The sequence below is a fragment of the Culex quinquefasciatus genome, chromosome 3 (genome assembly GCF_015732765.1).
Source record: "Culex quinquefasciatus strain JHB chromosome 3, VPISU_Cqui_1.0_pri_paternal, whole genome shotgun sequence".
NCBI lineage: Eukaryota > Metazoa > Arthropoda > Insecta > Diptera > Culicidae > Culex > Culex quinquefasciatus.
Genome location: NC_051863.1, coordinates 61,454,765 through 61,477,080, shown reverse-complemented (window position 1 = coordinate 61,477,080; position 22,316 = coordinate 61,454,765). Strand labels below are relative to the sequence as shown.

Sequence of the window (22,316 nt, the reverse complement as noted above, 5' to 3'; positions counted from 1 at the left end):
AACGCCATATTGAAAGTTAGTTTTGCGTCCCGCTTTGCATATTTAGTTCGAAGTCGAGTCGATGTAGAGCCGACACGTTATTATAATTTTATGATTTCATGCCTAATGTTGGGTCGATATCGGCCTTATGTCGTGTGGATTTAATTGTTTATGTCGGAATTGCAATTTTGAGATTTTGATTTGTGCAGGTGGGTGAGGTTAAAACCTTTGTGCTGGACTTTATGTTGATAATGCAATTAAAGCTGATATTTGCTAAATCTTAAAAGAATGTTGTGGTTCTGAAAATTCCCCATTGACCTCGAATATGACTGTTTGTGGGACTACATGGCTAGTTGACCACAAATATAGAGACGAGCGTTGCTCGCTGAACACGAGGATTAAGCTTGTGAGACGAGCATTGCTCGTTGGCCACGAAGATTAAGCTGGTGAGACGAGCGTCGCTCGTTGACCACTAGGTTTGATGTTGGTGAGACGAGCGTTGCTCGTTGATCACGATGGTGACACTTTTGAGACGAGCGTTGTTCGTTGGCCACGAGGACAAAGTTGGTGAGACGAGCGTTGCTCGTTGGCCACTACGATGATTGAGCTTGTGAGACGAGCGTTGCTCGTTGGCCACTTGGCTTGATGTTGGTGAGACGAGCGTTGCTCGTTGGCCACTACGATGATTGAGCTTGTGAGACGAGCGTTGCTCGTTGGCCACTTGGCTTGATGTTGGTGAGACGAGCGTTGCTCGTTGGCCACTATGATGAATGAGCCTGTGAGACGTGCGTTGCTCGTTGGCCACTAGGATTGAAGTTGGTGAGACGAGCGTTGCTCGTTGGCCACTACGATGATTGAGCTTGTGAGACGAGAATTGCTCGTTGGTCACTTGGCTTGATGTTGGTGAGACGAGCGTTGCTCGTTAGCCACTACGATGATTGAGCTTGTGAGACGAGAATTGCTCGTTGGCCACTTGGCTTGATGTTGGTGAGCGTTGCTCGTTAGCCACGATGATTAAGCTTGTGAGACGAGCGTTGCTCGTTGGCCACTACGATGATTGAGCTTGTGAGACGAGCGTTGCTCGTTGGCCACTTGGCTTGATGTTGGTGAGCGTTGCTCGTTAGCCACGATGATTAAGCTTGTGAGACGTGCGTTTCTCGTTGGCCACGAGGATGGATGTTTGTGTGACAAGCGTTGCTCGTTGTTTACGATGATCATAGCTTGTGAAACGAGCGTGGCTCGTTTATCACTACGATGGATGTTTAGAAAGCGAGTGTTGTCGTTGGCAACAAAAGAGAAGATCCGTGAGATGAGTTTTACGCGTTAGACAAGAGGATGGATGCTTATGAGATGGTTGCTCATTAGCCACAAGGATCGTGAGACGAGCGTTGCTCGTTGTCCATGAGGATAATTGTTTATGATGAGGCCGCAGTCCGTTGGTTAATAACGTGAAGGTCGTGAAACGAGCGCTGCTCGTTGGCCAAGAGGGTGGTAGAACGTTGCTCGTTGTCAACGAGGATTCAAGATGGGACAAGCATAACTCGTTGCTCATTAAGATGGATTTTGTTAGAGGAACGTTGCTCGTTGGCAATAAATGGTAAGATCCTTGGGACAGATGTAGCTCGTCGGTCACGAGAATGAATGTTTGTAAGACGTTGGTTGTTCATATGCCATGTGTTGCTTGTTGTCAACGAATGTTGTGAATCTTTTAAGACGGAGTTTCTTCGTTGGTCAGAATCATGGGCCAAGAGTTCCTAGTTGGCCAGGTGCATTATATATGAACGTTCCTCGTTGGTCGAAGATAGGCATTGTTCGTGTTCGATAAGCTAAAATGTGAGGCATAGCTAGCTAGAACACGAATGATCATGCAACGAGCGTTGTTGATGCCGCAGAGCTGTGAGATAAGTGATGTTCGTTGACTTCAAATGTGAAGGATCGTAGACGAGCATTACGCGTTGTTGTTGGTATCAAATGCGCATGATAGTGAGATGAGCGTTGCTCGTTAACTAAAAACGCAAAGAACCGTCAGCCAAGCTCTTCACACTGTTTGATAAGTTGGGAGTTTGAAGAAGAGCGTAAGTGGGAAAATTGTGAGAAGAGCGTTGCTCGTTGGTAAGAAGTATGGGGAGCCTTGTGGCAAGTGTTGCTCGTTGACAAAAATTAACAGAACTGTTAGACGAGTGTTGCTCGTTGTCGGATAAGTTGGATTTTTGAGACGGAGGCAAGAATTGTAAGAATAGCGTTGATCGTTATACACGAGGTTTACAGTATGTGAGACGAGCGTTGCTAACAAATGCGCCGAGCCTTGAGATGAGCGTTGCTTGCTGGTAGGAAATGCGCAAGGTCGTGATGAGCGTTGCGCGTCGCATTGTTTTATAAGTTGCTAGTTTGGAGAAGAGCATTGGAAATTTGAGAGACGAGGGTAAGAAATGTGTCGAGCGTTGTTCGTTGTTAATAAAACAATGTATAGAACTGTTAGACGAACGTTCCTCGTTCGTAACTAATACTAAGATCCGCGAGACGGGTGTTTCTCGCCGTCAGAGTAGCGTTTTTAGTTTTTTAGTAAGTTGGCTTTTGGAGACGAGCGCTGCTTGTTTGATTTGATTTGATTTGATTTGATTTGATTTGATTTGATTTGATTTGATTTGATTTGATTTGATTTGATTTGATTTGATTTGATTTGATTTGATTTGATTTGATTTGATTTGATTTGATTTGATTTGATTTGATTTGATTTGATTTGATTTGATTTGATTTGATTTGATTTGATTTGATTTGATTTGATTTGATTTGATTTGATTTGATTTGATTTGATTTGATTTGATTTGATTTGATTTGATTTGATTTGATTTGATTTGATTTGATTTGATTTGATTTGATTTGATTTGATTTGATTTGATTTGATTTGATTTGATTTGATTTGATTTGATTTGATTTGATTTGATTTGATTTGATTTGATTTGATTTGATTTGATTTGATTTGATTTGATTTGATTTGATTTGATTTGATTTGATTTGATTTGATTTGATTTGATTTGATTTGATTTGATTTGATTTGATTTGATTTGATTTGATTTGATTTGATTTGATTTGATTTGATTTGATTTGATTTGATTTGATTTGATTTGATTTGATTTGATTTGATTTGATTTGATTTGATTTGATTTGATTTGATTTGATTTGATTTGATTTGATTTGATTTGATTTGATTTGATTTGATTTGATTTGATTTGATTTGATTTGATTTGATTTGATTTGATTTGATTTGATTTGATTTGATTTGATTTGATTTGATTTGATTTGATTTGATTTGATTTGATTTGATTTGATTTGATTTGATTTGATTTGATTTGATTTGATTTGATTTGATTTGATTTGATTTGATTTGATTTGATTTGATTTGATTTGATTTGATTTGATTTGATTTGATTTGATTTGATTTGATTTGATTTGATTTGATTTGATTTGATTTGATTTGATTTGATTTGATTTGATTTGATTTGATTTGATTTGATTTGATTTGATTTGATTTGATTTGATTTGATTTGATTTGATTTGATTTGATTTGATTTGATTTGATTTGATTTGATTTGATTTGATTTGATTTGATTTGATTTGATTTGATTTGATTTGATTTGATTTGATTTGATTTGATTTGATTTGATTTGATTTGATTTGATTTGATTTGATTTGATTTGATTTGATTTGATTTGATTTGATTTGATTTGATTTGATTTTTGATTTGATTTGATTTGATTTGATTTGATTTGATTTGATTTGATTTGATTTGATTTGATTTGATTTGATTTGATTTGATTTGATTTGATTTGATTTGATTTGATTTGATTTGATTTGATTTGATTTGATTTGATTTGATTTGATTTGATTTGATTTGATTTGATTTGATTTGATTTGATTTGATTTGATTTGATTTGATTTGATTTGATTTGATTTGATTTGATTTGATTTGATTTGATTTGATTTGATTTGATTTGATTTGATTTGATTTGATTTGATTTGATTTGATTTGATTTGATTTGATTTGATTTGATTTGATTTGATTTGATTTGATTTGATTTGATTTGATTTGATTTGATTTGATTTGATTTGATTTGATTTGATTTGATTTGATTTGATTTGATTTGATTTGATATGATATGATTTGATTTGATTTGATTTGATTTGATTTGATTTGATTTGATTTGATTTGATTTGATTTAATTGCCAACAGGGCCACAAGGATGACATTTGTAGCTATTGCCTAGAATTACAGTGGCTCAGACTTAAAGGGAGCATCTTAAAATTACTGCATGAAACGCCAAAAGATGGGAAATAGCCGTTCAAAATGTAAAACGGAATTGCGATGTCAAGAAATCATTATGTTAGTCTTAAAAGATTGGGTCTGGCCAATTTTAAAATTATTACTGATGCAGAACTAAGAGTAATCGTTGCTTGTTTTGTAAAATTTACGAAATGTACCTAGTAATAACATTTTTTTCTGATTTGCTAACGTATGAGAAATGTTTTAGTTGAAGAGTTAGTCTAAACAACAGAGTACAGGAGCAGGAAAATGTCGCAGATAAGGCGTGTGCAGAATATTGGTTCGTTGAATAATAATAGAAGATTTTATGATTTGTTGAAGATCGTATAATATTTTAGAGAAATCTGGAATAACCACTTTAAAATGTTAGTACCGAACATCTCTTGGTAAGTCGACATCCACAGTCGACACCACGGTCGACACGCACGCTGCGAGAGTTGTTCAAGTGTGAGTGAATGGGCTGGGTCGAGTGTGTCTGCGCAACGCGAAGTATTGGTGATGAAAGAAGAGAGCGATAATACACGATGGAACTCGCGACGAGGTGGAGAGATGCAATGTGAGAGCAATGACGTTCGTGTGCTCTCGGGGCGATCAAGCTGGGAAAGTTCATGCATCTTGAGAGAGGTCTTCAGTCTCGTGTTTAAAGTTGAAGCGAGTGGTTAGTTTTATGCGGAGGGTGGTGGGAACATAAAACTTTAAAAAGAATTTTAATCGCGAGTTATGATGCGCCATTAGATTTAAGAAAACGTTTCAAAAATTCGCTTAGGTTACCACAGCCTATTTTTCCCAGTAAAACCAATACATGAGCAACTCTCTACGAAATCGGCCGATTTCGTTGATTTGTTATTGTTATTTTTTGTATTTTTTTATTTGACTCAAACTTTGTGGGGGCCTTCCCTATGACCAAATAAGCTATTTTGTGTCATTGGTTCACCCATACAAGTCTCCATACAATTTTGGCTGCTGTCCATACAAAAATGCAAATGGTATGTAAATATTCAAACAGCTGTAACTTTTGAGTGAATTTTCTGATCAATTTGGTGTCTTCGGCAAAGTTGTAGGTAATGTTGAGGGCTATTGAGAAAACAAATAGGTACATGGGAATTTTTTTTGCAGAATTTTTAATCAACTTTTTTTTTACTAAAACTCGATTTCCCAAAATACGTATTTTTTGAATTTCGAGATTTTTTATATGTTTTAGGGGACAAAAATCCGCAACTTTTGAGCCATAGAGAAACATGGTCAAAAAATCAGCCGCCGAGTTATGAATTTTTGAAAAAATAGTGATTTTTGGAAAAAATCGAAGTTTTATGCAAGAGCTTATTCGGTCATAGGAAAGGCCCCCACAAAGTTTGAGCCAAATCAAAAAATACAAATAAAATCCATTTCCGGTTTTGGTAGAGAATTGCTCACATGCAGCTTGTAGGAAATTTCATGGCAAACATTTTTCCCTTTGAGAAAATGCCATTTCGACACTCCGGAGCCGAGATATTTGAGTTTTAGTGAGATAAAAAAATGCCAATTTTCAAAATTTCTCAGAATTCAGAAGCAAGGCATTTTAGAAGTGTCCATACAAAAGTACTAGCAAATTAAATATTTTCAAAAGTGAGATTCCTATTTGAAAATTAATGCTTCACAACTTTGTCGAGCATACCTAAGCTGTAAAACTTGTTTCAATCTGAAAAGTTATTATCGATTTAAAAAAAAACATTTTTGTAAGAAAACCACGTTTACCAACTGCAGACTCGAGTATCAATGAGTTAGTTTAGTATTAACCAATTTTGCTCAAAATTGCCACAGTTGCTAACAAAAACTTGTAACTTGAAAATCTGTGGAAAAAAATATCAATATTTATAAAAATTCGGAAAGAACATCAAATTTTCCATAAGATTCTCTCCAGAAAACATTAAAAAACACAAAGATTGAGTCAAGAGAGATAAACATGTAGCGAGACGACAAAATCGTAAAATTGGACAACGCAAATATTTTTCATTACAGGGTTTTGCTTTATGACGTTTCGCACACTAGCGCACCATTTGGTTTTGCTGCCTGACAAAATTTAACCTCAATTTTGTTCGTGTACGTACACACAATACATACGCACGTAAATTTCTTATAGTCAAGGCACAAAACCCGAAAATAGGGATACAAGAAGCAAATCGTGTAACATGCCAGTTTTTTATGGATTTTCCCGATTCTCAAAGGGAGCCGAGATATTCAAGATGGCGTCCAATATGGCAGCTGATTTGAAAAATCACCATAAAACGATTTTTAAGTTCAATCGACTAGTTACAAATCTGGGGTCGCTGAACTCGAATATGACCCTTATAATACCGTCATCTGGGACGAATCAGGACTACAGTCTGAATAGGGACAGTAGTAGTAAGAGCACTTAAAGGATTTAAATTTGAAAATGGATGTACACATTTAGTTGGTCTGAGTGTGTTCTATCCAAAACCAACCAGAAAAATCCAAATATTGTGCTCTTACATGGTTAAAACTGTTGTCCCAATTCGCCCCATCTGTCCCAATTCACCACTGTTGACGGTACTCCAATGTAATGTGCAGGGAATGTGTAATTCAAGATGGCGGTGAATATTTAAAAAAAATTATCAACAGGTCCAATTTAACTAATTTGGGATCGCTGAACTCGATCTACATCGGGAAACTGCTGCGATCCTGCGCCGCGCCACGATGACAGAAGTGAAACAATATCGTTCTAAATACGACTTTCCTGCGACTATCTACAATGAGCTGCGTTGGTTGCTGTGATTTCCCATTTGGAACTGTCAACGGAGAAATCCTGCGAAAATTTGCATATGTTTCAAAATTTAGAACTTGCGAACTGCGTCCTGCGTTTTTAGTACAAAATCGCAGCACCACAGCGTTTGATTTATTTGCTTGTGATCAAAAGTTGCGGTGACGCCTGCGATCCTGAGCTAGAAGCTAGAATATTGGAAATATTTATTCAAAAATGTAACAGGCATTCAAGAGGTGAATTTCAATTTATTTGGGGTCACTGACCCTAGCTCTAGTACTCAAATCTTTTAACGTGAATACTTCCATCATTGTAATGATTTTTCGTTCAAAGATATAAATTTTGCGTTTCTTTCAATATTTTGACAAAATTCCTTCAACCAGTTGTTTAGAATAGTGCCCTGCACATGCTGATTCCTTTTGATGACGATTATCTCATTCCTTGTAAAGTTATGGAAATCCTCATTAATCAATGATTGCCAACTAGGGTACGTTATCCATTAGTGGACCCCTTTCCTATAGTGGACCCTCTGAAGGGTTTTTGATGAAAAATTCAATAAAATCACAATTTCAAGCGTGTTGTTGTCTACAAATCTTTTATTTGGCATGTTCAGCATCATTTAAAACAGGGGTGCTCAAAGTTTTTGGAGGCCGGGCCAAATTTAAAGCTCAAATGAGCTTGCGGGCCAAATTTACAAAAAAAGGTTGTTGAAAAAAATAAATTACGTTATTTTAATGTAAAAGATTACATTTTTGTTATTTGAAAAAAAGTGTATTCAAAATAATAGAAACCACAAAATAACTGGTTTCTATCGGTATTGTTGATTTTGTTGTTTCTGGTATTTAAAAAAAAGTGTTTAGCTTAATGTACTTGTGTTTTCAAAAAAAAATTAAGTTTTGTATTTATATTTCGAAAATGGTGGTGACATTACATGTTGAACAATTCATCTATAAGTTAAGTGTGGCTAATGAAAAATCGTTGAGATCCAGAATTTCAATATTTCAATGAAAAAAAAAACTTTTAGAAAATGATTTAAGCTTCCGTAAAGTTAACCTGCAATCATTTTTTTCAACAAAAAAAAAGCGAAACAACATTATTTTTATTTCATCGAAAATCTAATAAAATTCAAATTATTTTCAATAAACCCAAACATGCTCAAATGATTTTAAATGCAAAGGAATGCATATTTAATTAATTTCAGCTAAATGCACTTAAATTTCATTTTTTTAAGTTTTTTGAAAATATATTTTTGCTCCTGGCCTTCGAGCCAATTTTTTAATAATGGTAGAGGGGATCGACGAAAGCTTTGTAAAATATTTGCTGCAAACTTGATTCTCAGATTTACACATTTTGTCTGCCTGAATCAGTTGATAGTCAATCAAATTCGTTATCTAACTGTAATGAGTTCGAATTCCTAAGGAAGTACAATGTAAGTTTGAGGGTCAGTTCATAAAAGGGTCAATATGACATGCAAATTAATAAAGAAAACTTTTATTTTTGCAACTATTACAGAATTCTACCTAAGACAAACTTGAACATTTTTTTATATTTCTAAAAATGTTTGATAAAAGTTTTGACGATATTTACTAGTTTCACTCACATTGAAACGTGTGAAATTGTTTTAATTACAAAAGATTTGGAACAAATTGTTTCCTAAATAATATAATTATAATCCTAAAGTGAGGATCAAAATATTGATAAATCATAAGATATTTTTTATTAACAAAAAAATAAAAAAAGATTAGCATAAAAAAGCTTAAAATAAACCTCAATTTTGAAAAAAAGTTTAAAATCACTTTGCAAGTGGTCAACGGGCCATTTTACATGATCATTCAAAATGGGTCCGCGGGCCACAAAATATCACCTCGCGGGCCATACTTTGGGAACCCCTGATTTAAAACAATGTTGACTGACATTGAATTTTCCTTTTTACCAAAATAAGTGTTTTGAGTTCGACATCTGAAATCAGCCATGGCCACTAGCATTTTCACAACAAAACTGCATTTATATTTTATGATTGAATTAACCATCCAATCATTTTTTGACTGATTATTTAACTTCAGCAAGTCGAAATAATGTAAGTTAAAGGATCTTTACTAAAATATAGCGAAGAACTGCCATTTTCGAGCAAAAATTAGGGGGGTCCAATATAGGACAACGAAATCCAAACTTTTCCAAAAGTGGACCCTGTTAATTTAACTTTCAAAAATGAAGAAAACTGTGTATCCAAGCAAAAGTTTCTCTGAAACATACAATAAATGCTTGTTTTTATCAACCTAAACGCATATTTGTTCAATTATGAGTATAAATCTAGCTGTTTTCATGTTAATAGTACCAAAAAGCTGAAGCCGTAAGAATTTATAATTAATCAAAACTATAGTTAATTGTACTTAACTGAAGCATCATAATTGCAGTTTGAAATGATATTTCATAATAATAAATCAATAAAAAAAAACATTTTTTTAAATAAACAAGCGTGGTTTTATCAGCAACTGTAAACAAATCTAATGTTTAGGTTCGGTCAACCATTTATGTAATTAATATGGGAAAATTTGCATCAAGATTACTTTTTTTAATTATTTTTATGTTTGCAGTGGGTTTTGAATCGTTATCTCTGATCTTTTTCGGAAATAAATGTGTTTAAATATCTGTAAGGTTTTTTTGTTGTTTAAAGCCAAATTTGTTAACAAAACATATTTGTTTATGATGAAAAGTGAGCAAAATCCATCTTTTATTCAGTATATCTATCATTAGACCTACACCATGCATCAAAACATCAAATATCGGTTAAATTTGATATAAAAATAACAGTTTGCCTATAGTGGACCCGGGTCCACAATCGGATTATGGACCCGGGTCCACTATAGGAAAAGGGGGTCCATAAAAGGCAAAAATTTTTTTTTTTCAGATGACTATTTTTCTGCTCAAAAACAAGTAACTGATGAAACAAATAGTCAACATTGTTCAAAAGACTTCAGATTTAATTTTTTTGTACAAAAGGTTATGAAAAAGTGCTTAAAATATTGAAAATTTGTTAAAAAATATGCTTCGGCTCTACTAGGGGGTCCACTAATGGTTAAAATACCCTAGAACATCAATGATTGTACCACAAAATTATATAAATTTTGAAACACAATTGCTTTAGATCAAAAATTCCTTCAGTGGCTTCAAAAAGGCAACAACCGGCACATGCTGATTCATTTGGGTGCAGAAATTCGTTAAATTGAATTTAATACAGAATATTTTATAGTGATGATCAATTTTCTTCGAAAATGATCAACGGCTTCACCTTAAAGCCATCTTGGATTGCTCATTCCCTGAAAGCTTTGGAGTATTCAAGAGGTCATATCAACCCAACACCAATTGATCTGTTGATTGCCTGTCACATTTGTGCATACAAATTTCCAATATTCTAGCTTCGCCATATTGGTCGCTATTTGCTTCTAGACACGAAAAATGAGCCCGGAATTTTACTCAAACTGAACCATATTTTTTTTCTTCTGTTGTAATAAGAATGAATCTTCAGAAAAGTTCAAAAGTTCGAATCAATTAACGCATTGCGATTACACTGACCTATTACAAAAATTGACAAAAACGACTGCGTAGGCTCAACTCGAGAGGAAGCATGAAGTTTGGGGTCCCGAGAAACACGCGCACTTTGAATTTTTCAAAAATATTTAGACAGGGCCAAATGGTTTTTCTCCAAAGTTTGGATGGATAATTAGGGCGATTCATCATTCTTGCATACAACCTTAAAATTGCATGCAATATGTGGGAGTAGCGAACAGCACTAATTCCTCAAACTTTGGAGAAAAACCATTCGGCCCTGTCTAAATATTTTTGAAAAATTCAAAGTGCGCGTGTTTCTCGGGACCCCAATTTTCATGCTTCCCCTCGAGTTGAGCCTGCGCAGAAATTTTGTTGGTCGGTGTTATTAGCGTGACGGGACAACGCAAACTTGCGGCAGTCGTATCTCTGGTTCCTTTTGACCAAATTCCAGTTTCTAAGAAGCAAAGTTTTTTTTTAAATGCGAAGAGAATCCGAAATGTGATAAATATTAGATTTCACGAACCAGTGTCAACTGCAAAATTGTAATTTTTCGTGAAGCCTAAAAAAATAAAAATGTTTAACATTCATACATTTTACAACTTCTGCTCACAGATATGTTTAAATAGGAACTTTGGTGTGGTTCAATTTAAAAAAAATGACTGGTTGGTAAACAAGTGCTAAGAATCGGTCTTTTAAAAATAGTCCTTCTTAGAGTGTCACTATTGTTTGCTAAATATTCCTAAATCATAATGGCTCATTTAGACACAAAAAATCGATGGACAAAGTTTCATACCTTTATTAATGTAAGTCATTTTTTTCGATAATTTTTATTTTTTTAGTTGTTTAGGAGGGCATTTTGATCTCCTCAAAAAATAAAAACTAACATTTCAAAAAGGGCGAAATATTTAATGTTAGTAATTTTTTTTTTCGACGGTTTTTATTTTTCCCGTGTCGTCAAGTGGTCATTTAGAGCAACTTTTGTTCTACTTTAGTTTTCTGGAGGTTTTTTTTTAAAAAGCCAAATTTTCAGTTTTTGCTTTTTGGGTGTTTTTTTTAATACCCCTGACGATTGTCCACGATCCATACAAAAAGTTTTTTGAATGGACAATTGTTCACGAAGGGGGTAACAGTTTCCCAAAAAGTGTCCACGTGGTTTATGGATGATCCCTAAACTTCCAACCTAAAAATAAATCTTATTTCCAATGCTTTTTAAAGAATAAAAATTGGTTAAAAAATTGATTTGCGGCGAATTTTTAGATCGAAGCCCACCTAGGGGCGGGGTTGGGTTGTGGAGGGTTAAAGATCAGGAAATTTTACATAACTGTTAAACATTAAAAAAAAACAACTCTAAAATTCGGTAGCGTTATCCTAGTTTCGTGACAACAAAAGAAAACACACACCATTCTGCTTGATGTATTCAATTTTATTCTTGTGCGAATTTCATCAACCCATTAAAACCGAGCCCCCTGGCGGCCTACGCCTCTGGTTGCCCCTTGGCGGCAGCACTCTGCAGCAGCGGTCCCGTCTCGGCGCACAGCTTGCGGAACTTGCTCACGTTGATCGGCATCAGGCCCTTGGCAACGTTGTGGTTCAGCTCGAACGGATCCTGCACCACCATCGGTTTCGCGTACTGCAACAGCTCGTTGACGGGGTGGGCTTCGTTCATGTTCAGCGTGGCGTAGTACTCGCGCAGGGCTTTCATCTGGGCCGGGATTCGGGTGCCGAGCGGGTCGAAGTGAATCTTAAGCTGGGGCGTTCCCAGGAAGGGGCACACCATGTTCGTTTCGAACTTGAACGCTTCCCCGTAGAAGGCGAAGAAGCCACCTAGGTAGAGTTCGATTTGTGCCTCCGGGATGGGGACGATCTTGAGCTGTTCCAGGGACTTGCGCTCAAAGTCGACGCGCCAATCTGGAAGGGGATTCAAGATGAGCTGGGAATTGTGATTCGTTTGTTAAACTTACGCGAAATACGACGAACTTTGTGCTCCTCGGAGTTGTTCGTTTGCAGCTGGTACACGGAGGGCAGCAGTTTGTGTGCTTGGAAGAAGAAAATCGTGAGAAGCGTAACGGTGTATCCGTTCAGGGCTTCGATGTTGAGATAGCGAGCCCATTCCTTGACGTACAGCGTGACGGCACTGCACACGGGTTGAATCTCGAAGAAGTACTGAATCAGCTCGGTGTTGCACATGGACAGTCCGTTAGAGAAGGACAGGTCGCAGTCTAGCTTTTGCTGTAGGTTCCAGGTGCGCAGGATGGGCGTGCGAGCGTTCAGAATCGGCTTGAACTCACTCCAGTGACCGGACGCTTGCAGTAGGGCCTGCACCTGGTTGGAGTACCGCTGGATGGTGTCCTTGGACAAATTTCCCTCTTGATTCCCGTCCAAATCCAGGTAAATGTCCACGTCGCTCGTGTCGTTGCCCAGACCGGTCACACGCGAACCGAACGGGTGGGCCTTGACGTTCGGAAATTTGTACGCCAAAATCTTCTCCAAATCGGCGGCGATCGCCGCGTGCACCGGACTATTGACTTGCTCCTGTTTCCGTTCGGTCGTTGCTTTCAGCTGGTCTTGCGGGCTCTTGTTGGTCAGAAACTTTTTCATTTTGTTCGACACAGGTTCCTTAATCGTCGGAAGGCAGCCCACCTCCAGGCAGGGCTTCTCGTTGTGCAATCGTGGTTTGTTCTGAACGGGCTCTTTCCTTTTAACGGGTCCCTTACTCTCGCTCTTGGTCAACGGTTCCTTCGCCGGAGTTTTTACCTTCGGCGTATTCTCCACCTTAATGTCGTGTTCCGCCAGGTGCTTCAGCAGGCCCGGTTTCGTAATCTTGATCGAACGGTCGCACATCTTGCAGTTGATGCTGCGCGAGAATGTGTACCCCTCGAAGATGGCCTTGTCCCCGGCGTCCCACTCGCCCACCGGAACCAGCGTCTTCTGCGTCAGGAACCGGTCCGTCGTTTTGATCATCTTTTCCAAATATTCAACGGTTTTCAAATCAACCGCCGAGTACATCTCCGAAAAGGAAATCAGCTTCTGGGTCAGATTGGCGATCTCCCAGTTGAGCAGGTACAGCTAAAATTAATCGGAAAAAACCCCATTTTACTCTCTTGCCCCCGCTTTGCTCCAAATACAAAACATCACACACCTCCTGCTTAGCGGCCTGCACCATTTTTGTCAAAATGTATAAAATCAACAAAAAGTCACTTAAATACTTAAAACAAACTGTCCAAACTGTTAAACACTAAGTCTAGAATGGGGGAACGCGGGACAAACAGAAATGGGAATAATCCGGTGTTCGGGAAATCCGTCGTTCCGCCGGCTACCGATAACGACTCGTGGCCGTGGCACTTATTTACAAACCGAGAGGAATCTGACGTTTCTTTTTTGGAAACAAAAAACAGGCGTTGGACGCGAAGGTCGAAAGAGGAGATAAAGCGCAACACGCTTACCAGGGGAACTCAAATTTGAGTGGATCCAATCAAAACGGCGCAAACCGTAGCCATACAAATTTGACATCGAGTACCCGAACTTAATTTTAACATGGTGAAGCCGATGTCAAATTTGACATGCGCTGGGTACCGGAAAAATCCTCCAGGAAAGCAGAAAAACGGTTCCGGGGGACGGATATCGGTTCGGAATGATACTGAAAAGGAAATTGTCGTTCTGGGCTAGTTTTTTGTTGATTTTATTTATATTTTAATTGTGTTCAATTATAATTTTCAGCATTAGGAGCAACGGTTCCTCCTCCAAACCTTCGTGCTACTGCACGTACCGGAGGATTTCCACCCGGGACATCTTGTTTGGCGGAATTCAACGGAATTGACTACGAGTGGACGAGGACTAGCGAGTGACACTTGTCGACATCGTTGGAGAGTTCGGTAACAAGGTTGCGCGGGCTATCGGTTCGGACGATTAAATTAACGATTACGTTCCAGCGGCCGGATGACGATGCTCTTGTCGAGCAGATCACCGGGGACGATCTGCCAGTGGTGAAAGACGGACAGGTAGAAGGCTTGGCCTTGGGTGTGCGTTCGCAGGTCGGTGTCAAAGCCGAACGAATCGATGGCGGGGAACCGGAGACGGGTGCATCCTGGGTGACGTGGCCACGTCGCCGGGCAAGGACGGTGTTCACGGAGGAAACACAATCGGCGGGGGCTTGCACTTAGACGAAGAGATACGGTTCCATGAGGCGGGGTGTGGCCATGAGGAAGGAACGTTCCGAATGGGTTCTTCGCAGAGCGGTCCATCATGAGAGCCCAACCGGAAGCCTTGCACGATGGAGTCTTTGACGGAGCAGAGCTGGTGACGCGAGCATATCCCAGTCGTAGTTGACCTGGAAAAACTCGCCTCGTCCTCGACCAGACCCTTCTCCAGCGGTTCTGTAATCATCGTTCTTTTTGTTGAACGCCTCGGTGAACCACTTGAGCGAACTCGTCTCGACGACACTCTCGCAAAGGCCACCACCTCTCGGAATCTCGGAACACATTGCACAGGTGCATCACGCAGTCCAGGTAGAGTTCACCGGTGCTGAGATCACGTGCTCGCCGGATTCATACAATCGAATCGAGAGTAATGGGTAAGATGTGTTGACCTTGCGCAGGCCGTCCATTATTTTTGGGTGTTCCGACGGGTTGATCGGTTCGATGGCGATCTTGATGATGGACTGGGTGTTTAACTTGAGCGGCCGGTAAATAAACACGTCCTCGTTCATGTTGACATGGATGATAGTCGAGGTTTTTAAGATGCACAGGTTGATTCTGGCGATGATCATCTAATTCCCTGGACGCGGTTGAACTCGACCTTATAACGCGCCTCGTAGATCAAAAACAGCCCGACCTACAGCGTACAGGAATCTTTTCCCGTCCACGAACGAGTAGTTCTCACCAAGCACTCGAACCTCGTGCCCGGCGTGCAACCTCTCGCTCATAATCCGCGCCAACACCTGGAAAAAAGTACAATCTTCGAGCTGTGCACCATCAACTGCGCGTTCTGATCACAGCTCAGCATGTCCTGGCAGATTCCGTGTAAATTTGGCCAATCTCGCGTGTTCAACGCACATGTCCACAAACCCATAAAATTCCCCAATGAACCGAATACAAATCAACCTCAACAGCGGCCTTATGTTGCACTTGATTTCCTCCTTTGTCACGCGAATTTTCAGCTTTGGCAGGGTATCCACATCCTCGACGACCTGCATCAACAGCTTGCTCAGCGGTTCCAAAATAAATTCCACAGTGCTCCTCTGCGCGGCTTCTTCGTAAACTTCAGGTTCTAATTGTGCTGGCGTGCTGCTTCAGGATACTCTTGCCACGGTCGTAGCTATCGTTGATGTCGGGGCGCGAAAGCTTAGAAGACTTGATTTTCCGCAGGCCAACTTGCTTGACCATGCCCCATTCACGGACCACGTGCGATGCGATCAGTGTAGCCTGCCTCGGATCACTGCTTGTACCTAGAATCAAGAAAAAAAAAAACATTGAAATGACCTAATAAATCATTGTACCACCTACCGGAAGTTATCTGGGCATCGTGTCCATTGTGGCCAGCAGCTAGTGTTTGGTAACAAGGTACCAATTCTGTTCCGGTATGTAGGTGGAGTGGCCAAAAGATAGCCCATGTGGATCCTGCTCAGAATGTGCAGATGCCTTCCACCCGGTAAAGTCCGGCGTCGGAACAATCACCTCCACGTCAATGCGTCTCTGTTTGTGCAGTGCCTGGTCCTGATCGTCACACCGATTGCTGGCACTGTGCACGCTGTTATTTTACTGAAACCCATCCGTCCTGTCGAGCACTTGGTTTGGTTGGCGTACGAAAACGCTTCGCTCCGCTCCGAGTCGATCTCGCACCCCCGTCGCCGCCGGCAAACCACGCCCGAGATAGTCGCGGTTGCTTGAGAGCAGGGTGGTAGCTAGGCGAGCGAGCTTGTTCAAGGTTTGGATCGTAAAGTTCCGACGGCCAGTGGTGACCGTTACCATCAATGGATTCGCTTAGAACACCAAGAAGTAACCGTAAGAAATCAGCTTTTCCTCCAAGTAGCCGTTCAACTCTCCGGTCGGGTCGCGACGAGCTTCCGTGTTTTGCAGAAGTCTGAACAGCTCACGTCGGTCCAGGTTGCTGTAATTCAACTCGAACCGGTTCAGCTCTGCACCCTAGGCTTCCCCTCGCAGAACCGCTTCAGCTCGGCCAAATTGTCATCGAACAGAGAAAGACCGTAGAAAAACAGACGCGGAGTGCTCAGCAGATTAAAGTTGGAAAAATTGCGCAGCTTCGTGGCCACGAATTGATGCCACAGCTTCCAGCTATTCTGCCGACACTCCTCGCCGCAGTACATGGAAAAGACGCAGCCCGGGAAAGGAATCAAGCTGTTGCTGAACTTGACTCCGCAGTGGCTGCAGTTTTCGTAGCACAGGTTGAAATCAATCGCCGTCAGCAGCTGTTCCGCATCCATAATCACGTCCCCCGGATTAAAGTCCTTTTCGGCGACCAGGATTCGCCGGTGATCAACCCTCATTCCCTTTGCCAGAAAGGGAATGTTCGGGTTGGTGTCCAAATTAATTACGATCCGCGGACTTGGAACCATGCCCTTCAAACGGCCAGCGGCAATCTGCTGCTTGCAGTTCAACTCCCTGACCCGCAGCTTCGGCATCAATTTTCCGGTTTTTTGGCCAGATCGATGTTGTACAGTGCAAACTCGTACTCGCCGTGCTCGAAGTAAACCGCCGACCTTCAAATTCAAAAAAACATACATCAAAACCTAACCTCAATCAAACCACACACGCCTCCCGCTCTACCGATATCCTTCTCCGCAAATCACCATACCAAAGCTTCCCCAGATAGAGCCGGTTGCCAGTGTTGCGAAAGCGGGACGCGTCGGCGTCGCACTTGCCTTGTTCCGGAACCAGCGGCAGATCCCGACGCTGGTCCATAAAGTCCTGGTACAGCGAAAAGTCGGCCCGGATGGTCCCACGCTCGAGGAGCATCTCCTGCAGTAGGTCGATGGCACCGGTCGCCAGGGGTGGTGGAAGCAGATTTGGATTTATTGTTCGGGCAAGATTACTCCTCTCAATCACAATCCGGTTCGATTACAAACGGATTGGCAGCCGCGAACCTCCCGTCCCAACCTTTAAGGTTTCTTAATATTCTTCCGGAGCAACACCTTTTCCGGCTGCGCCATGTGGCAAAGACCGTAATCGAGCAGAGATTTTGCAGGGCGGCAGATTACACCTAACCGGAATGGTCATCCGGGACGTGAACTAGCGGTCATCCGGGACGTGAACCGCGGCCGGGATTATTAAGGGAACAAGTAGTCGCCCAGATTGTTGCCGAACTTTTGTGGCGAAACTGGTGTAGAGATGTTGTGCAGGAGAACGCGCTGAATCTGCGGCCTGAACCGGCGATGCCGTCAGCGGTCGCTTTCGACTGCTTCCGGCGGTCCTTTTACCGGTGAACATTTTGATGGGTGATGGTTCCGGCGGGACGGTCGTCTTCCAGGAGGGTCATCGACGAGTATCAAGTGCTAAATATGAAGAAACAAAAACATAAAAAGATGATAACACTGCGAAAATTCCGGAAGTATTTGTTGATTTTACTCTTGTATGGCAACGCCCCGTAAAACAAATTTTGTTGCTTCTTGGCTTCCGGTTCCTCTCGAGTGTTAATGAACTCGATGCGCCATGAATGATGCTGTAAAACATAAAATTTAAGAGATATTTTAAATAAAAGATTCAATTTAACAAACTTACCAGAACACCCACTTTGAAAACGCTAAGTCCCCAGAACTGTCACTTTTTAAATTTCAGCAAAGTCACCAAGCAAAATGAAGATCGGTTCAGTGATCTCAAATTTGCGAAAAAAAATCAAAACAAACCCATCTTAAATTTGACATCGCTGAACCGAACTTCATTTTGCTTGAACGAACTTAAAAATTGAGTTCCCCCAGTAAGCGTGAATGTTGATTTTCGGTGAAAAGAAATTGTACACGTTAAAATTTAATTAATCTTGAATAAAACATACACGTCAAATTTAGATTAATAAATCAAGCTTGTTATTTCCATCAAGAAGATTATGTTGGCATATTTTCAGTTTGAAGTGCGATTACCCACTCAGCGCGTTCCGTTTGAATTCCGTTTAGAATTCCGCTTGAGCGAAAAAAGTTCGATTCGAATTCTAAACAGTGTTCGTTTTAGATTCTAAACCGCATTCCGTTTCAAACGCAACAACCGGTTCCGTTTGAGTTTTCGCCCCAAATCGGTTCAAGCGGAATTCAAACGGAATCGAAACGGAATGGATGGGTTAGTTTTGACAGCTGCTTCTTCTTCGTCTTGTTCTTAATATAGTGATTTTCTTTTTTGTTTTGGTTGAATTAAAATTCAACCAGAAAAAAAAAATTTTAAATTTTGTTTATACTTTGAGATTATTTTTATTAATTCTATCGTACTTAAGTCAAAACCATTACAGGTTTTCTATGTGTACTTAGCGCCTTTTGAATTATTAATAAAACACGAGTCACAGCCCCAAATTCCCCATTTTTAATAATCTTGTTTTCGCAAAACTACATAGGCTTTAGTGAGTGAGATGATGTGAAATTCGTTCTGCTGCTTCTTGCTGCTGGCCGTCCGCGTAATCCGGATAGCCGAGTCCAGACTTGTCGGTTTTCGTTCCGATCGGGTGGATTTTATTTTATCTTGTCCGCCGACTTGGAGAGTCGCATAGGACGATTCGACCGTACTCGACGCCGGGATGATACACGCGGGATTCCATCGTCTTCGTCTTGGCCGCCGTCGATCGTATCGGATGATTTCGTCGACTGGAGCGTGGCCGCTTGGTCCAGGAGAGGCTCGTCGTCGTCGCACCGAGGTTAGGGAGCTTGGCAGGCATTCGAATGCCGGCGATCCGTGCTGGAAGATGTTACGACTGCAAAGGTGGTCCACTCTTCACCCGTAAGCCGGCGGAGGAGGAGGTGGTGCTGGCGGTCCAACGCAATCGGAGGGTTAGGCACGACAAAGGGATTGTGACATCATCGAGTGTTCTCCCGCCGCTGAACCATGCGCGCCTGGGCCATGCTTTTGAACGGGTAAGCCGCGTCACTGCTGGCGCCGACACTGTCAGGCGCGTTTGGTAAGAGCACCGCCAGCTTGCCGTCCATCGGGTTCTTAGACACGACGGCGTCACTCTCCGGAGGCGGCACGAGCAATTACGCCGCGACCGGCGTTTTGTTGGGCAAAACAGAAGGACAAACAGCAACTTTTCAAAGACAGCAGGCCAGGTCAGGCCTTAGGCCCACACACATTCCGCAGCTGGCTGGTTCCAGTGGCCACAACCTGCCAGCGGGCGCATCGAGATCGGCCAACGTTCAAATCGAGGAACTCCCCGTGATTGTCCACCTGTACTGAAAATATTCCAAAGTTGGTTTTGATTATAAATAAAAAGTTTTAAAAAACTTACGTGTGCAGTGAACAAATTCGTGCACGCGTGCTTCTGCACCTCTAGGCCAGTCCGGCCAAGGCTGAATCGGCCATCACGGCCAAAGCGTCCCAGCCAACGGCGTCGACCAAGGCAGAGTTCGGTGCCGCCAACAGCTCCGGGAATGTGGTCCGCAGAATGAGAACCCCGACGAAGGTTGCACAGATTTCGGCTCTGGTGGCCTGTCTCAGCATTAGCAAAATATCCAGCTCAGCCGGAACAAGATTCAGAGTGAAGCGAGTGGATGGAGAAGATACGGCTGGAAGAGACTTAAAAGAAGCCGGTTCCGTCGAGCCCGTATATGACGGCCAGGAATCTGAAAGAGGAGGTATTGGTTATTGGGTCAATGGTCCGAATCCTTAGAAACGTAGCGTAACTCACCAGTTATTTCCACAGTAAGTTTTTTTCCCCGGAAAAACGTGGCGCGAATGAACAGGATCGAACAAGTTTCGCTTTTTGATTTTTTCCAAACACTTTGACGTTTGATGGAAAAAATCAACAAGAAAACCGCTTCGGCGAAACGCGGTGAAATGTCATCTTGGTTCTGTCGTACACCAGCAGGTGTCGCTAATGTACTAAAATGGATCAAACGGAATCTAAACGGAGTCCAATCAGAGATTCCGTTTAGAAAATTTCGAAGCAATTTTCGAAGCGGAATTCGAAGCGGAATGAACCCGTCAAGCGGAGAACGGTTTGATTGGGTACAAGCTCATTACAAGCATTTTCAACTGAAATGAAGTGAGCAAACAAGATTCTGACAAAAGTTTTGCGAGCAATGAGTTTTGCGAATTTCATCACTTTTGAATCATTTCGACGGTAACATTTCAAAAGGCATCATGTACATTTTGACACTTTCTGGGTTATTGTATATTCTATCGATTTTTCAAGAAAAACTATATTTTTCCAACATGTTCAAAATTTGGCAACAATGTTCGAACAATTATTCCTGTCGGCCAAGGGCTGCAAGATTCCAAGTATCCACAGTGCAATAAATAAAGTTCCCAGTCCTGCTAGTTTGAACTATGTTTAATGCCTTTGGATACTAGGGATGCCCAGGTGCAGGACATCCTGGAAGGGGCGGAACTGACTGTATCGGCAGTCATGTTTGCGACTGTCGTAATCAGGGAAGCGATCCGCCAAATGTTGGTTGTTAGTATTCCTGGTTATGAGAGTCTGAACAGTATAGCTCTGGTCCTGCATCAGTTCCCTATCCTCATGCCTCCCCGTATGCTAGATGATGACTTGAACATCTGTCTAGCTGGCGGTCGATGATGTCCATGTTTCGAATCGTGGTGATTGCCCTGTCTTGTCACATGTATTTACGTAACCGACGTATAGGCGAGTGACAAGGTAGCACTTCGTCCGTGGTAGCACTATCATGACGAAGTATGATTGCGTGGACGGCCATCACTAGGGAGTTCCGTAGTGATTTTTCAATGGAGCGTAGCCTTGGGTGTGAGCAGGCAGCCTATTCCAGTCACATTCAAAGTGAACTGTTTGTTTGCAACAGGGGTTGCGCCCTTTTGGGAAGTTACTTCGGAATTTAACGATCCTTAGGGAGGATTCTCCAGGACAATCATATCGAAATAGCCCACTCAAAATAATCCACACGTTGATGCTACGTGAAAAATCACGTAACCCCGATTTTCCCCTCGCTAGGCCCGTTTTACGTGACACACGTAAAAATAATGTGAAAGTGTACTGGCAAAAAAAAACGTTTTCACGTTGAAGTTACGTGATAAACCATATAGTATTTTTCCACTAGGATTTTTCATGTAGCTGTTATGTGTTTTGAAATGTAACTTCAACGAATCTTTTTTTCTCGAGTGCGCCAAATTTCTACGTGATTATTTTAGTATGAAAATTTACGGCGAACGGTGAAGACCTGTTGCCGGACTGTGCTCGTGAAATTTCTTTAAAAATGTAAAAGTTGGTAAGTATTATTAAGTTTAGAATGTTTCATTTTGCTTAATTCATGTTTCTTTACAGAAACCGGTCTCTGGAAGAAGAATTTACTATCCCTGTGGAAATTCTGGCCGGAGCTAACATTAGCGACCTGACGGACCCCTAAAAGGCAATCCCGGTTTCTTCAGTCGAAATGGCTATCAAGGTCGGTGCTACCGTGGTGACACCAACTTCCGGACAAGGACGTGGGCATCGCCGAGTGTGTCCTAGAGAAGTGCTAATGGAGCTGTTGTCCGTCTTTGATCCGATCATCTACACCGGGTGCTTTGCGGTCACTCTCATGCCGGCCAG

The 22,316-nt window shown here is 41.2% G+C and overlaps 1 protein-coding gene, 1 long non-coding RNA gene and 1 pseudogene across 2 annotated transcripts; all 3 read right to left on the bottom strand.

The window, feature by feature from the left end:
• Window positions 1-12,009: 12,009 nt before the first annotated feature.
• On the bottom strand, window positions 12,010-13,980 carry LOC6043434 (terminal uridylyltransferase Tailor). Its single transcript, XM_001859013.2, has 3 exons — window positions 13,747-13,980; window positions 12,569-13,673; window positions 12,010-12,515 (listed from the first exon to the last, which is right to left on the bottom strand). Exons 1-3 carry the CDS (start codon window positions 13,768-13,770, stop codon window positions 12,082-12,084), a joined length of 1,563 nt encoding a protein of 520 aa, XP_001859054.2. The 5' UTR covers window positions 13,771-13,980; the 3' UTR covers window positions 12,010-12,081.
• Window positions 13,981-14,320: 340 nt separating this feature from the next.
• On the bottom strand, window positions 14,321-15,894 carry LOC6040569 (annotated as a pseudogene).
• A 3,111-nt stretch (window positions 15,895-19,005) lies between these two features.
• On the bottom strand, window positions 19,006-20,534 carry LOC119770144. The gene is made up of 3 exons (XR_005278676.1): window positions 20,442-20,534; window positions 20,043-20,376; window positions 19,006-19,986 (listed from the first exon to the last, which is right to left on the bottom strand). It is a non-coding gene; the product is annotated as an uncharacterized LOC119770144 (long non-coding RNA).
• Between the last annotated feature and the right edge of the window lie 1,782 nt (window positions 20,535-22,316).